We start from the raw sequence: 14,973 nt of genomic DNA, 5'->3' as shown, positions 1-14,973 counted from the left end.
GACTTCTTAGGCATCTCTTATCCACTGTGCAGGTAATAACTGTTAGATTAGTGTAGATCCCAGTACTACACCTTCTATGATCTCCCCTGACTGCAAGACTGCCACCAGGAGAAGCTAAAAGGGGTAGCAAGCATCCATTGTTAGTCTTTAGTACTGAAGATGTGAAATAGCGGAGTGCGCTCTGCTATCTTTGCAGCCTCTTAGATTTTTTACAGAGCTGTAGTGGGGACATGTGTGACCTGCCGCTAAGTTGTCCAGGCGAGAACGGGAGACTTAATACCCCTTTCTAGCTAATCACTTCAGCCTAACGATTATCAAATATACAAATCATTTTTGGCTTTTAGATGCTTGAAATCATTTTGGAATGACAATGTAATATTCCTTCTAATATTATACTTTGGCCATATTTTCTTTCCAGTACAGATTAACTATTTTACTTGTAGTTATCTAGAAGGCCTCAAGGTGGCACCTCACAACCAGAAATAAGCAGCTTTCCAGTGGTGGATAGTCTATAATTGGTTCAATAGTCTTATGTCTTTTACTATAAGGCTATGTGCCCACGCTAGAATGTCCCTGCGGATTTTTTTGCCTGAAAATCCGCGACTTTCGCAGCAAATCCGCACCCGCGGATTTGCCGCGAATTTACCGCGGATTTACCGCGGATTTGCCGCGGATTTTGATGCGGATTTCATTTTTTTTTTTTTCCCCCATTCAAAACCAAAAATCCGCACAAAATCTGCACCAAACAATTGACATGCTGCAGATTTTTCCGGATCAAAATCCGCGGCAAATCCGCCGCGGAAAAATCCGCAGCATGGGCACAGCATTTCCAAAATGCCATTGAAATGGCTTGGAAGTGCTGCTGCTGCAGATTTTCGGCAAATCCACGGTAAATCCGCGGCAAAATCCGCGGCAAATCCGCGGTAAATCCTGTAGCGTGGGCACATAGCCTAACACTTCAGTGGTGAGGAAGGATATTCTAGGAGTCAGCAGGATGTTTTAAGATTTCGATGAACCTTTTTTTGGTCACCAGCATAAATAGAGACATCGACAAGGACCTTACAAATGTCTCTTCTTACCTCACCGTTCTCTCAAGCCATGAAACCTTCTGGGCAGTAGTTGTTAATAAGCTGATGAGTGTAGGATTTTACTCATAAGTGAAAAAAGGACACAGAAAAGCTCAGTACAGCGACATTGAAAGCATACTGCTCCATAAAATTGTGTGTGCCACTATACCATCCTTACGTGGTACATGGTAATGCCACGGGCATAAGAGATTATACACACCAAGCATGGTATCCTGTTACCACAAACCTACCTGTAATGCATTAACCTTGCAATTACTCTTGCGTGAATTAGATTTTTTTTATGTTTTAGTCTTTATTTAATGGATTACTTATTTATCAGAAGAAAACAAACCATGTCTAGGCGGGATGATTAAAGCGTAAGTCATATTAGCACTGACAGAGGAGTGGAGGGGGAGCTTCTAAACGTCTGCCTATTATTTTTAGCCTTTCAGATAATTGGCTGTAATTACCTTATTACCGCTCTTTTCATGTGTAGAGGAGAACAGAAGGTTATTTCACTGTATACGGAGGTTTTCTGCTAGAGATATTGGTTCCATACTAGTGGAGCAAGAAATTTACTGTTCTCTCATGTTCGTAATAATTAGAAGAAGGGTCTGCAGGCAAGAATGAAGAGTCTGTGAAGTAGAGATATGGATGAAGGCGTAATCAAGGAGCACGTTATTATTACTGAAAAGCAAGGGTAACGGAGGGCTTGTGGAGAAGAGTGCCCTCTTCTGACTGCGGGGGAGGTCAGCAGATGTAGGAGGCCCATGATTTGTTAAGCTATTGTGATAGCATAAACTCAGATTATATAATCTTAATTTATTAAGATTGCGCCAAATTTATTACAGCGACTTACGTTGGATGATGAATTTATCTTTAAGCCCTACCTGACATAAGATGTACCAGCTAAGTCTTATGTCAAATATTGGTTTATTGAGAGAGCTTCAGAGCGGTGTCATACTGCTGGCACCCGAGTTCAGCAGCAGTGATCGGAGCTAGCTCTGATCACTGCTAATTATAGTGCAGTCATCAGAAATTTACAGAAGCACTTAAATAGGGTGGCGCCACTAACATGTTCACTCTAGTCTCATCGGCGACACGTGTTATTAATGGGTTGCCATTGCAGTTGTGGACCAGCTGAAGGCCCAGTTGCCTCCATCTTTGTACTCCAATTCAGGTGGGCTTGACTTTATAGGAGAATTTTTTTTTTTTCTACTATATACTGCTGTACTGTGATATTACAGTATATAGTTCAAACAATCAAGCAGTCATAGGTTCACGTCCCCTATGTGGGCTATAAAAGAGAAAGAAATGAAAACATTTTTGGGTCACGTATTAAAAAAAAAAAAAAAAAAAAATAGAATAAAAGCATAAAAGTTTGGGCAGCCCCCGTTTTCCCAATCGACAAGTAAAGAAATAAAAATTTAGGGGATCGGCCCAAAACAGTACAATAAAAGCGGGAAAAGAATTCTACATTCTCCGAAATAGTAAAACTCAGAAAATGGACTTACAAACCAATTATCCTTTTTACAAAGTTCAGATTCGCTAAGCACATATATATATATATATATATATATATATATAAGTATATAAAATTGTGTGTATGTATAAGTATATTTTAAACACACAATATACAGTGTATTATATATATATATATATATATATATATATATATATTGTGAGGTAACGTGGTCGGCTGCACGGCAGAAGACACGGGATCCAGGCACCAATGGTCACAGCACACGGTTTATTACACAAACCAAAAGTCCAAAAACAATACACGTGTTCCCCTGGCAGAAACTCAGGGAGTTGTGTTCACTCCCTCACACTAAGGCCCCACGCCCATGTTCCTGTTTCCTTTTAACCCTTCTTTCAGCCTGCAGGGAAACAGCATTAACCCTGGAGTGGAGTTGCTTTCTATACATGGGGTGAGCACAACCGGGGCGAGACGTACCGGCCGTCATAGATAACCCCGGTCACAGTCTCACAATATATATATATATATATAACACACACACACACACACACAATCCAATGTCAGTTTGGTATTGCCGTAATCGCCCTTACTTGAAAAGTTATATTTCCACTGCGTCTTTACTATATAATGCATGCTGTAGAAATGTAGCTCAAAAAACGATGGCGAATTTGCGTTGTCTTCAATATTTAATCCCACTTGACTTTTTTCCTGTTTTCCAGTACATTGTTAAATGCATAGTGTCATTTAAATCTACAGCTCTTCCAACAAAAAGCTCATATATCACTTTGTCGAAAAAAAATAAAATATTTTTATTTTTGAAGTAAAAAACTTATCGTTTGTGGAAGAAATATAGGAAAAAAAGAAAGGTCGGGAAGGTATTAAACACTTGTCTAAATTACACTAATAAGTGGTTGACTTAGTTTATTTCAATATTTTATGCCTTTTTTCTTCAGCGCTCTATTGGGAGACCCAGACGATTGGGGTATAGCTACTGCCCTCTGGAGGCCACACAAAGCACTACATTAAAAGTGCAAGGCCCCTCCCCCTCTGGCTATACCCCCCCCGTGGTATCACGGGTTCTCCAGTTTTAGCTTTGTGTGCGAAGGAGGTCAGACATTCCATGCATAGCTCCACAGATTTTAGTCAGCAGTAGCTGCTGACTGTTTCGGATGGAAGAAAAGAGGACACATATAGTGTCCCCAGCATGCTCCCTTCTCACCCCTGGATGGTGTTGTAAGGTTGAGGTACCTATTGCTGGTACAGGGCTGGAGCCTGACATGCTGTTTTCCTTCCACATCCCCTTGTAGGGCTCTGTGGAAGTGGGATCCTGCCGGCCTCTCAGCTCTGATGCCGGGCTCCATCCACAGACCCATTAGAACCTGATGGAGACGGAGCAGGAGTACGATCAGGGACAGGCCCTGCATCATACAGGTACTCTGTGTCCCCGGCAGGCACAGACACACTCCGGGCTGGCTGGGTGTTGTAGTGCGCCGGGGACCGCAACGTGGAGTTGGTGTCCCTACAGATTACTGGGGGATTGTTTGTGTTTGGGAACGCAGCGCCGACCCCCTCTGGAACGGGCGGCGCTGCTGTGACTTGTGGTGCGCCGGGGATCCGCCGTCCGCGCTTTTACGGCGGCGGCGGTTATAAATTTAGTCCCCGGCTTTTTGGGCCTAGGACGCCGGCAGCTCCGTTTCGTTCCCGCCCCCACCCTGTCATTCAGGGTAGGGGAGAGACGCTGTTCGCTAGCAGCGACGAGGGCTGGAGCCTGATTTACATGCTCCAGCCCTCACACTAGGCACAGAGGGAAGCAGGCTTCCCGCTCTTGGCCAGGAACGCCCAGGGCCCGCCCCCCTTCCTCTCTCGAGACGCCGGCAGCCATTACATGCATGCCTGGCTGGAGGAAGGACGCAAGGCTCTGGGAGACCTGGACTAGGGGCTATCTGGCGACCACACACCCGCTTTTTAAGCGGGGCGGTAAGCGATTTTCTGTGCTGGTCCCTCTAGTGCCTCACTGTGTATCAGTGTACTGGGTACAGATATATAGATATTGTATTTCTTGCACTGTGAGGTGCGCTTCTGGCTGCATATCCCAGATCGCTCTGTGGAAGCAGCAACATGTCATCCTCAAAACGCAAGGCGGCCAAGGCAAAAAGGGCTGTGTATACTGCGTGTGCTGCATGTGGGGCTAATCTACCAGCAGGCTCCGATGACCCCCATTGTGTGCAATGCTCCGACCCGGTGCTGCTTCGCCAGCCGGAGTCAGGAGAGATAGTGACCCAGGCTGAGACGCCTGTAAGTCCTGCCCCGGTGACAGGGACGGACTTTGCAGTTTTTGCAGATAATATGTCTGTATCTATGGCAAAAATCCTTGAGACCTTGCAATCTATGCATGGGGCTCAGTCTCTGGGCACGGCGAGGCCTCTGTCCTCAGGTCCCCTTTACTTGGAATGTATCCAGCCCACAGGGGGGTCCCCGGCTTCACAGGCCGAGGATTATGACTCAGATGATGGCCCCAGCCACCCTAAGCGAGCTCGCTGGGAAAGACCCTCGACGTCTTCACACTGCTCAGGGTCTCAGCGCAATCAGTCTCCCTGTGATGTGTCTGATGAGAGTGATCAGGAATCCATTCCTGGAACCCCTCTCAACCTGGATACCCCTGATGGGGATGCCATGGTAAACGACCTTATCTCAGCCATCAATAGGCTGTTGGATATTTCTCCCCCAGCCCCTTCAGCAGAAGAGGCGGCTGCGGAGCAGGAAAAGTTTCGTTTCCTTTATCCCAAGCGTAAATTGAGTGCTTTGTTAGATCATTCTGACTTCAGAGAATCAATCCAGAAGCACGACGCTCACCCAGAAAGGCGTTTCTCTAAACGATCTAAAGATACGCGTTTCCCTTTCCCCCCTGAGGTGGTCAAGCGCTGGACACAGTGTCCAAAGGTAGACCCCCCGATTTCCAAACTTGCAGCTAGATCCATAGTTGCAGTGGAGGATGGCGCTTCACTTAAAGATGCCAATGACAGACAGATGGACCTTTGGTTAAAATCTGTCTATGAAGCTATAGGCGCGTCGTTTGCTCCGGCATTCGCAGCCGTATGGGCACTCCAGGCTATTTCAGCTGGCTTAGCAAAAGTGGATGCTATCATGCATCCAGCAGTGCCGCAAGTGGCGCACCTTACCACGCAGATGTCGGCGTTTGCGTCTTACGCTATCAATGCGGTCCTAGAATCTACCAGTCGCACCTCAATGGCGTCCGCCAATTCGGTAGTTTTGCGCAGAGCCTTGTGGTTAAAGGACTGGAAAGCAGATGCTGGTTCCAAAAAATGTTTAACCAGTTTGCCTTTGTCTAGAGATAGACTGTTTGGCGAGCCATTGGCTGACATCATTAAGCAGTCCAAGGGTAAAGACTCCTCTTTACCACAACCCAGAACATCCAAACCTCAGCAGAAAAAGTGGCAGCAGAGGTTTCAGTCCTTTCGAGGTTCGGGCAAGACACCATTTACCTCGTCCAAAGGGACTCAGAGGACGCAAAGAAACTCAGATTCGTGGCGGACTCACACACGCCCCAAGAAAGCAAATGGAGGTACCGCTTCCAAAGCGGCTACCTCATGACTCCCAGCCCCCCCCCTCCGCATCGCCGGTCGGGGGCAGGCTCTCCCGCTTTTCCGGCATTTGGATGTCACAGGTCAAAGACCGGTGGGTGACGGACATTTTGTCTCGCGGGTACAGAATCGAGTTCAATTCTCGTCCTCCAGCTCGGTTCTTCAGAACCTCCCCACGTCCAGACCGAGCAGATGCTCTGCTGCAGGCGGTGGATTCCCTAAAAGCGGAAGGAGTGGTTATCCCAGTCCCTCCTCAGGAACAAGGGCAAGGGTTTTACTCCAATCTCTTTGTGGTTCCAAAAAAGGACGGTTCGTTCCGTCCTGTTCTGGACCTAAAACGGCTCAACAAACATGTGCACGCCAGGAGGTTCCGGATGGAAACCCTCCGCTCTGTCATTGCCTCAATGTCCAGAGGAGACTTCCTTGCCTCAATAGACATCAAAGATGCTTATCTCCACGTGCCAATTGCTACAGAACATCAACGTTTTCTACGTTTTGTGATAGGAGACGACCATTTTCAGTTCGTAGCTCTTCCATTTGGTCTGGCGACAGCCCCACGGGTCTTCACCAAGGTCATGGCGGCGGTGGTAGCAGTCTTGCACTCTCAGGGACACTCGGTGATCCCTTACCTAGACGACTTATTGGTCAAAGCTCCCTCTCAGGAGGCATGTCAGCACAGCCTGAATGCTACGCTGGAGACTCTACAGTCTTTCGGATGGATCATCAACTTTCCAAAGTCGATCCTATCACCGACTCAGTCACTAACGTATCTTGGCATGGAGTTTCATACTCTAGCAGCGATAGTGAAGCTTCCGCTGGACAAGCAGCGGTCACTGCAGACAGGGGTGCAATCTCTTCTGCAGGGCCAGTTGCATCCCTTGCGGCGCCTCATGCATTTCCTAGGGAAGATGGTGGCAGCCATGGAAGCAGTTCCCTTTGCGCAGTTTCATCTGCGCCCACTTCAATGGGACATTCTCCGCCAATGGGACGGGAAGTCAACGTCCCTGGACAGGAAAGTCTCGCTGTCCCAGACGGCCAAAGACTCTCTACAATGGTGGCTCCTTCCCACCTCATTGTCTCAGGGAAGATCCTTCCTGCCCCCATCCTGGGCAGTAGTCACGACAGATGCGAGTCTGTCAGGGTGGGGAGCAGTCTTTCTCCACCACAGGGCTCAGGGGACACCCTTCAGATCAATGTTCTGGAGATCAGAGCAGTGTATCTTGCTCTCCTGGCCTTCCAACAGTGGCTGGTAGGAAAGCAGATCCGAATCCAATCGGACAACTCCACAGCGGTGGCATACATCAACCACCAAGGAGGGACGCGCAGTCGGCAAGCCTTCCAAGAAGTCCGGCGCATTCTAATGTGGGTGGAGGACAGAGCATCCACCATATCCGCGGTTCACATCCCAGGCGTAGAAAACTGGGAAGCAGACTTCCTCAGTCGCCAGGGCATGGACGCAGGGGAATGGTCCCTTCACCCGGACGTGTTTCAGGAAATCTGTCGCCGCTGGGGAGTGCCGGACGTCGACCTAATGGCGTCCCGGCACAACAACAAGGTCCCGGCATTCATGGCGAGGTCGCGCGATCAAAGAGCTCTGGCGGCAGACGCCTTGGTTCAAGATTGGTCGCAGTTTCAGCTCCCATACGTGTTTCCGCCTCTGGCGCTCTTGCCCAGAGTGCTACGCAAGATCAGATCCGAGTGCAGCCGCGTCATACTCGTCGCTCCAGACTGGCCGAGGAGGTCGTGGTATCCGGATCTGTGGCATCTCACGATCGGTCGACCGTGGTCACTGCCAGACCGACCAGACTTACTGTCCCAAGGGCCGTTTTTCCATCAGAATTCTGCGGCCCTGAACCTGACTGTGTGGCCATTGAGTCCTGGATCCTAGCATCTGCTGGATTATCTCAGGGAGTCGTTGCCACAATGAGACAAGCTAGAAAGTCGAATTCGGCTAAGATCTACCACAGAACGTGGAAGATTTTCTTGTCCTGGTGCTCTGCTCAGGGAGTGTCTCCCTGGCCATTTGCATTGCCCAAGTTTCTTTCCTTCCTGCAATCGGGGTTAGAAAAGGGCTTGTCGCTCAGCTCCCTTAAAGGGCAAGTTTCGGCACTATCCGTGTTTTTTCAGAAGCGTCTAGCACGTCTTCCTAAGGTGCGCACGTTCCTGCAGGGGGTCTGTCATATTGTGCCCCCGTACAAGCGACCGTTAGATCCATGGGATCTGAACAGGGTACTAGTTGCTCTCCAGAAGCCGCCCTTCGAGCCTCTGAAGGAAGTTTCCTTTTCTCGGCTGTCGCAGAAAGTGGCGTTTCTTGTCGCGATCACATCGCTTAGGCGAGTGTCTGAGCTGGCAGCTCTGTCATCCAAGGCTCCCTTCCTAGTGTTCCACCAGGACAAGGTTGTGCTGCGCCCCATTCCGGAGTTTCTTCCTAAGGTCGTATCCTCTTTTCATCTTAATCAGGATATTTCCTTGCCTTCTTTTTGTCCTCATCCGGTTCACCGGTATGAAAAGGCCTTACGTTTGCTAGATCTGGTGAGAGCACTCAGAATCTACATTTCCCGCACGGCGCCCATACGCCGTGCCGATGCACTTTTCGTCCTTGTCGCTGGTCCGCGCAAGGGGTTGCAGGCTTCTAAAGCCACCCTGGCTCGATGGATCAAAGAACCAATTCTAGAGGCCTACCGTTCTGCGGGGCTTCCGGTTCCTTCAGGGCTAAAAGCCCACTCTACCAGAGCCGTGGGTGCGTCCTGGGCATTACGTCACCAGGCTTCGGCTCAACAGGTGTGCCAGGCAGCTACCTGGTCCAGTCTGCACACTTTCACCAAGCATTATCAGGTGCATACCTATGCTTCGGCGGATGCCAGCTTAGGTAGAAGAGTCCTGCAGGCGGCAGTGACACCCCCGTAGGGGAGGGCTGTTTTGCAGCTCTAACATGAGGTATTTATTTACCCACCCAGGGACAGCTTTTGGACGTCCCAATCGTCTGGGTCTCCCAATAGAGCGCTGAAGAAGAAGGGAATTTTGTTACTTACCGTAAATTCCTTTTCTTCTAGCTCTTATTGGGAGACCCAGCACCCGCCCTGTTGTCCTTCGGGATGTTTTTTTGTTGTTTGCGGGTACACATGTTGTTCATGTTGAACGGTTTTTCAGTTCTCCGAGGTTATTCGGAGTTAATTTGTTTAAACCAGTTATTGGCTTCCTCCTTCTTGCTTTGGCACTAAAACTGGAGAACCCGTGATACCACGGGGGGGGTATAGCCAGAGGGGGAGGGGCCTTGCACTTTTAATGTAGTGCTTTGTGTGGCCTCCAGAGGGCAGTAGCTATACCCCAATCGTCTGGGTCTCCCAATAAGAGCTAGAAGAAAAGGAATTTACGGTAAGTAACAAAATTCCCTTCTTTAATGAGTTTTTTATTTCAGCATGTTTTTAGCCATGCCCATTCATGATAAGCGACACCCACTTGTTGAAAGAGGGACAAAAAGACATACTAAATGTGGTGCAAAACCTGTTCCATTTTAGGGTATTTGCACATTACGTCCTTTTCAGGGAGAATACACCTGAAACCCACCTAAAAGAGGTCTATCGAAGCACCAAAAAGAGTGAACATAATGCACAGCAATGTCAAAACGACTTGCTTTGCATGGGACACTGTATACACATACTCATTGCAGATTGCAACATGTTATTTTTTTTTCCTTAAACTGCTGTTCAACCATAACATTGCAGGCTGCACACATGTGTTTGATCAACAACCATTTGTCCCAAGTACCCTCACACAGGGAAATAATCGGGTGAGAGGGAAGTAAGAAGCTGCTGGACACCTCTGGTGGTGGCTTATCTCCAGTGAGAACTAAAGGATTGAGCATGTTGAAATGCAACATGTCTGACCCTTTAATCACTGGATTATTGCTACTGGGTAAGGTTTGACACCAACATGTACACAAGATAGTGTCCTGGGGCTGTCAGAATTGGCACGTTCAGCCTACATTCATCGTAAGAAAGCTCTGTAGTCTGTCTTTATATATCTGGTAGCACCACGTGTATAGTAAGTCTGTCACTGTAAATAGTGTCAGTAAACACCTTTCATGTGTCTTTTCTGTTTTAGATTTTTGAATGGTGTTACTTCCGAAAATACGGCACGTCTTTCATCGAGCAAGTGTCTGTAAACCACTTGCGTCCTTTGATGGGAGGGATCGATCCTGGAGCCTCTGCGGACGGTTTCTTCCCTAGCTCTGGAGACAATGAGCCTAGACAAACTCTATCAGGTGACCAGCAGTGACAGATATCGGCACGTGAATCTCCTCATGCATCTTGTTCACTTCCTAAAGATGGGTGGAACAAGAAGCAATGATGTCATTAGTATTACAGAATAGAAAGTGTAGACTTACTGACAGTAAAAAGCAGAAGCTCCATAGTCTAGTTTCCATCTGTGGTCACGGGTGTAGGATGAAGTGTAGTGACTCAGTGTTGCTTAGTTAGCAGTCATCATGTCTCCTACTCCTCCAGACACCTAGATATAAATGAATAAGTAAATGCTGATTAATGCTTACCTTGCTTTAAAGAAAATAAGTAGAATTAAAAAACTAGATGGGGAAAAAAACTCATAGAAACTGTATTCTCATTCTGGAGATGAACTCTATGCACCTTGTCTAATGTGGCAATTCTCATATACACTACTCAAAAAGTTAGGGATATTTTGGTTTTCCTGTGAAATTTATGTAAAACATAAAAAGTTCACTGTACAGTGATATTTTATGATGAAAGTAGGGCATTTAACTAGAAGCATGCAATGGTGATTTCTTCATCTCAAATTATTTATTAAAACAAAAGCCAACAACAATGGAAGTCACACACCCAAACAAATGTCAATCTCAATTACTTGTGATCTGGCCATGAGCATCAATTACAGCTTCTCAAGTCTCATACTGTGCACAAGTTGATTTAGTGTCAGCAGAGACATGGCATCCCACTGTTGAAGGCCAGCCCTCAGGTCATTGAGGTTCTAGGGTACAGATATACAAGCCTCTATGCGGCGACTCTGCTGATCCCATAGATTTTCTTTGGGATTCAGGTCTGCAAAAAGTGCAGGCCACTCCATTTGAGGTACCCCAGTCTTCAGCAGCTAGTCCCTAATAATGCCACCTCGATGAGCTGGAGCATAGTCATCCATGAAGATGAAATTGGGCCTGTGTTGTTCAGACAGATGCACAATGACTGGATTAAGGATGCTATTAAGTAGTAGGGGCTTGTCACTGTACCATTCTCAAAGTGTAGGGCATTTCTTTATGACTGGACATACCTGCCCACACTGTAACACCACCACCACCACCACCAAAGGCTCGTCTGGTGACCACTGTGGCTGATGCATAGCGCTATCCTTGACGTCTCCAACATTGTTTGCGGCCATCATATCAAACCACGCTGATGTAAACTGTTTTGAATGGTCTGCCTCTCACCTCCTTTAAATGTGCCTGGAATTGTGTGGCATTCATCATTCAGTTCCGAAGGGCATTGTTCACAATGAAGCGGTCATCAGTGTGGGATGTTAAAAAGATGTCCACATCTATGCCTTTCTGTGACTCTTCCAGTCTCTCTGTATCTCTGTTGCAACGTGCTGATGACATTGTGACACTCTAATCTCAGTGGCTACTTCTGTCTGAGAACATCCTGTTTGAAGCCTCACAATGACAAGGTACTGTTGATCAATTGTTAGGTGTCGTCTTGGTCTCATGATGTCAAAATGTGAACAGCATGATGAGAAGGACTGTTTAAATACCAATTTTAATTGAACCCCATAATGTATCTGGCGACTCATGGATTAAACATCTGTTGTGAATTTTGGCATCAAGCTCCTTGTTAGAGAGCAGCAAGTTGTGCAAAAAGTACTTACACATTGAACAGTTGGACATGCTATTCAATGCCCATTGCCCAGCGTCATCGGTTGTACCGCACGTACCTGTCTGTTGTCACCACCTCTCAGACGCCGGGTTTAGGCTCAGTGCACATGATCAGAAGTCTCCGTACTTTTGGTCATGCGCTCTAGACCTCTCTCAAGCCGGGATGTGTACGCCTGGCTTCATAGTGTGCATGACCAAAACAAATGATTGACCACTGCTCCATTGATACAGAGCTCTTCACAGCCAGGGGTCTTGAGATTGGCTGGGGTCCTAGCGATCATAAAGTTGTGGATAGGGAATAAGTTCCAAACTTGTATCAACCCCTTTAACTATGATTTGTAACAAACCAGATGAACTTTTTTCATTTTTCTTGACATTCAGGATGAGTTAGCGTTGTACATGTCCCCATAAATGACCAGTTTTCCTGTATAATAAAACATATAACGTGTTTATATGCTATTTACTGTTTATATGCTATTTACTGTACGTATGTCTTGTCTTTTACAGAATGCAAAGTGTGGAGGAACCCTCTTAATCTTTTCAGAGGAGCAGAGTACAACAGGTGATTAGCGTTTTTAGTAGTATACTCTCCCGAGCCATGGCCCAGTTTTCACTTTTTTTTGTAAATCAAATTCATTTGAAAAAGGCACCTCCAAATCATCAAACATTCCAGTTTTCACTTTTGCACATATTGGGCCATGATATTAGACCTGTACAGTGGAACCTTGGTTAGCGAGAACAATCCGTTCTGGGAGTGTGCTTGTTAACCAAGTTACCTGTTTAGCAAAGCAAGATTTCCCATAGGAAATCATTGCAATGCAGACAATTCGTTCCACTACTTGTTAAATGTCCCATCCTGGTCCCCTATTGTGCCATTCCACACACGTAAAAACACGCTGCACACACACACACACACACACACACACACACACACACACACATATATTATGCTCACCTTACCTTCCGTTCCCTCGCCAGCCTTCTGGAACTTGTAGTTCGCCCGTACAGGATGTATATCGGGTAACCATCGCGACCGATGCCGGACCTTCCACTCTCAGCGCGCTGACGTCAAAGGCAGGAGCCGCTTACCTCTGATTGGCCAACGCACTGCCTTTGAGTAGCTGCTGACTGGGGAAGTTCCTCCCTTGTCGCGATGGTTACTGGATACACCTCCTGTAGTGGCGAACTAAAAGAACTATGAAGCCGGCGAATGAACGGAAGGTAAGGTGAGCATAATATGTGTACCTTCCGTTCCATCGCCGGCCTCATGGTTCTTGTAGTTCGCCGCTAAAGGATGTGTATCGGCAAGCATCGCGACAAGGGAGGAAATTCCCCTGTCAGCTGCTACTCAAAGGCAGCAGAACGTCTGGCATCGGTCGCAATGGTTACCCGATACACATCCTGTACGGGCGAACTACAAGTTCCAGGAGGCCGGTGAGGGAAACGGAAGGTAAAGTGAGCATAATATGTGTGTGTGCGTGCGTGCGTGTTTGTTTGTGTGTGCTTGTGTGTGCTTGTGTGTGTTTGTGTGGACTGCAAGAGCGGGTTAGAGTGCGGTGGATGTACGGAACCGGAAGTGTGTGCGGTGAGTATTTTGCTCGTACGATAAAGCTTGCTCATAAACAGAGTTGCAAATTTACAGCAAGCTATGCTGTAAAATACTTGCTAACTGGGTTACTCGTTAAGCGAGGTTCCACTGTATTTCATAACAACCAAACAGGTCTACCTGTTTTTCTTTAACCCCTTCACGACCATGGATGGAAAGATCCGTCCTTGTGCCCTGGGCCTTAACGACCAAGGACGGATCTTTCCGTCATGGCGGAATCGCGGCACCGGAGCCTCCGGTGACTGCAATATGTTAACATAAACCGCAGATTCGGGGAGGAGGGGGACCTGTTCCTGACCTTAGGAGGGGTGGTGCCTCCTCCCCGGACCTACGGAGGCTGTGATTGGCTGACGAACGCCGCTCAACCAATCACAGCCACTGTAATGTTCCAGCCATTTAAAATGACTGAAACATTGAAATCCAGCCCTGGCCAGTGCAGCTGTAGCACTGGCCATTGGTTGGAGCTGGGTGACCTCACTGGATCACCCTCCCCCAGCTCCAGTAGCTCTGATTGGACAGATCGGCCTTGTGACCGATTTCTCCAATCACAGTGAACCTGTTGCTGGTGACCGCCCCCATCAGCTTAACTTGTCGTCCCTGCAGCACGTCAGCACACTGAGCACAGTGAGTGTACACAGTGCAATGTCAGGGCGACAAGCTCCGGTCCCATGCTGTTATGAGACCGGAGCATGGGACCCGGAAGTTGCCGCGCTGCCATTGCATTGTATGAAACCGGCGAAAAGCGTCCCGATCCGCTGCCGTCGCCGCTGCCCTCCGCGATCTGCCACCTGTCTCCCCGATCTCCTGCCCGCACCCTCACCCCCACACCTCCCGATCCGCTGCCGCCGCCGCCCTCCATCTGCCACAGTGCCACCGCTCCCCCCAATCTGCTGCCCGGCCCCTCAGCCCTCGTGATCGTTGCCCGGCCCCTCACCTCCGTGATGTGCTGCACGATCCCTGTCCTCCTCCATCTGTCATAGTGCCACCGCTCCCTCCGATCTGCTGCCCGGCCCCTCCCCCTCATGATCGGTGCCCGCCCCCTCCCCTCCGTGATGTGCTGCTCGCCCCCTCCCCTCCGTGATGTGCTGCTCGCCCCCTCCCCTACGTGATGTGCTGCACGCTCCCCCCACCTCTCACCCCCGTGGTCAGCTACCCGCCCCCTCCCCTGTCACCGCCGTGATGTGTGCTCCCACACCTGTCACCGCCATGATGTGTCCTCCCTCCCCTGTCACCCCGTGATGTGTGCTCCCTCCCCTGTCACCGCCGTGATGTGCGCTCCCTCCCCTGTCACCGCCGTGATGTGCGCTCCCTCCCCTGTCACC

At 48.4% G+C, this 14,973-nt stretch overlaps 1 protein-coding gene across 1 annotated transcript in view; it reads left to right on the top strand.

Moving 5' to 3' along the window:
• The window catches only part of ST7L (suppression of tumorigenicity 7 like), a 235,095-nt gene that overhangs the window by 44,391 nt on the left and 175,731 nt on the right, over window positions 1-14,973 (top strand). Inside the window, exons 3-4 of the mRNA XM_075333615.1 lie at window positions 10,254-10,413; window positions 12,553-12,607. Coding sequence (XP_075189730.1) covers window positions 10,254-10,413; window positions 12,553-12,607 — 215 coding nt within the window. The remainder of the gene's footprint in view (window positions 1-10,253; window positions 10,414-12,552; window positions 12,608-14,973) is intronic.

This window comes from Anomaloglossus baeobatrachus, chromosome 2 (genome assembly GCF_048569485.1).
Source record: "Anomaloglossus baeobatrachus isolate aAnoBae1 chromosome 2, aAnoBae1.hap1, whole genome shotgun sequence".
NCBI lineage: Eukaryota > Metazoa > Chordata > Amphibia > Anura > Aromobatidae > Anomaloglossus > Anomaloglossus baeobatrachus.
The sequence above is the reverse complement of the archived record's forward strand: the minus strand, read 5'-3'. Positions and strand labels throughout refer to the sequence as shown.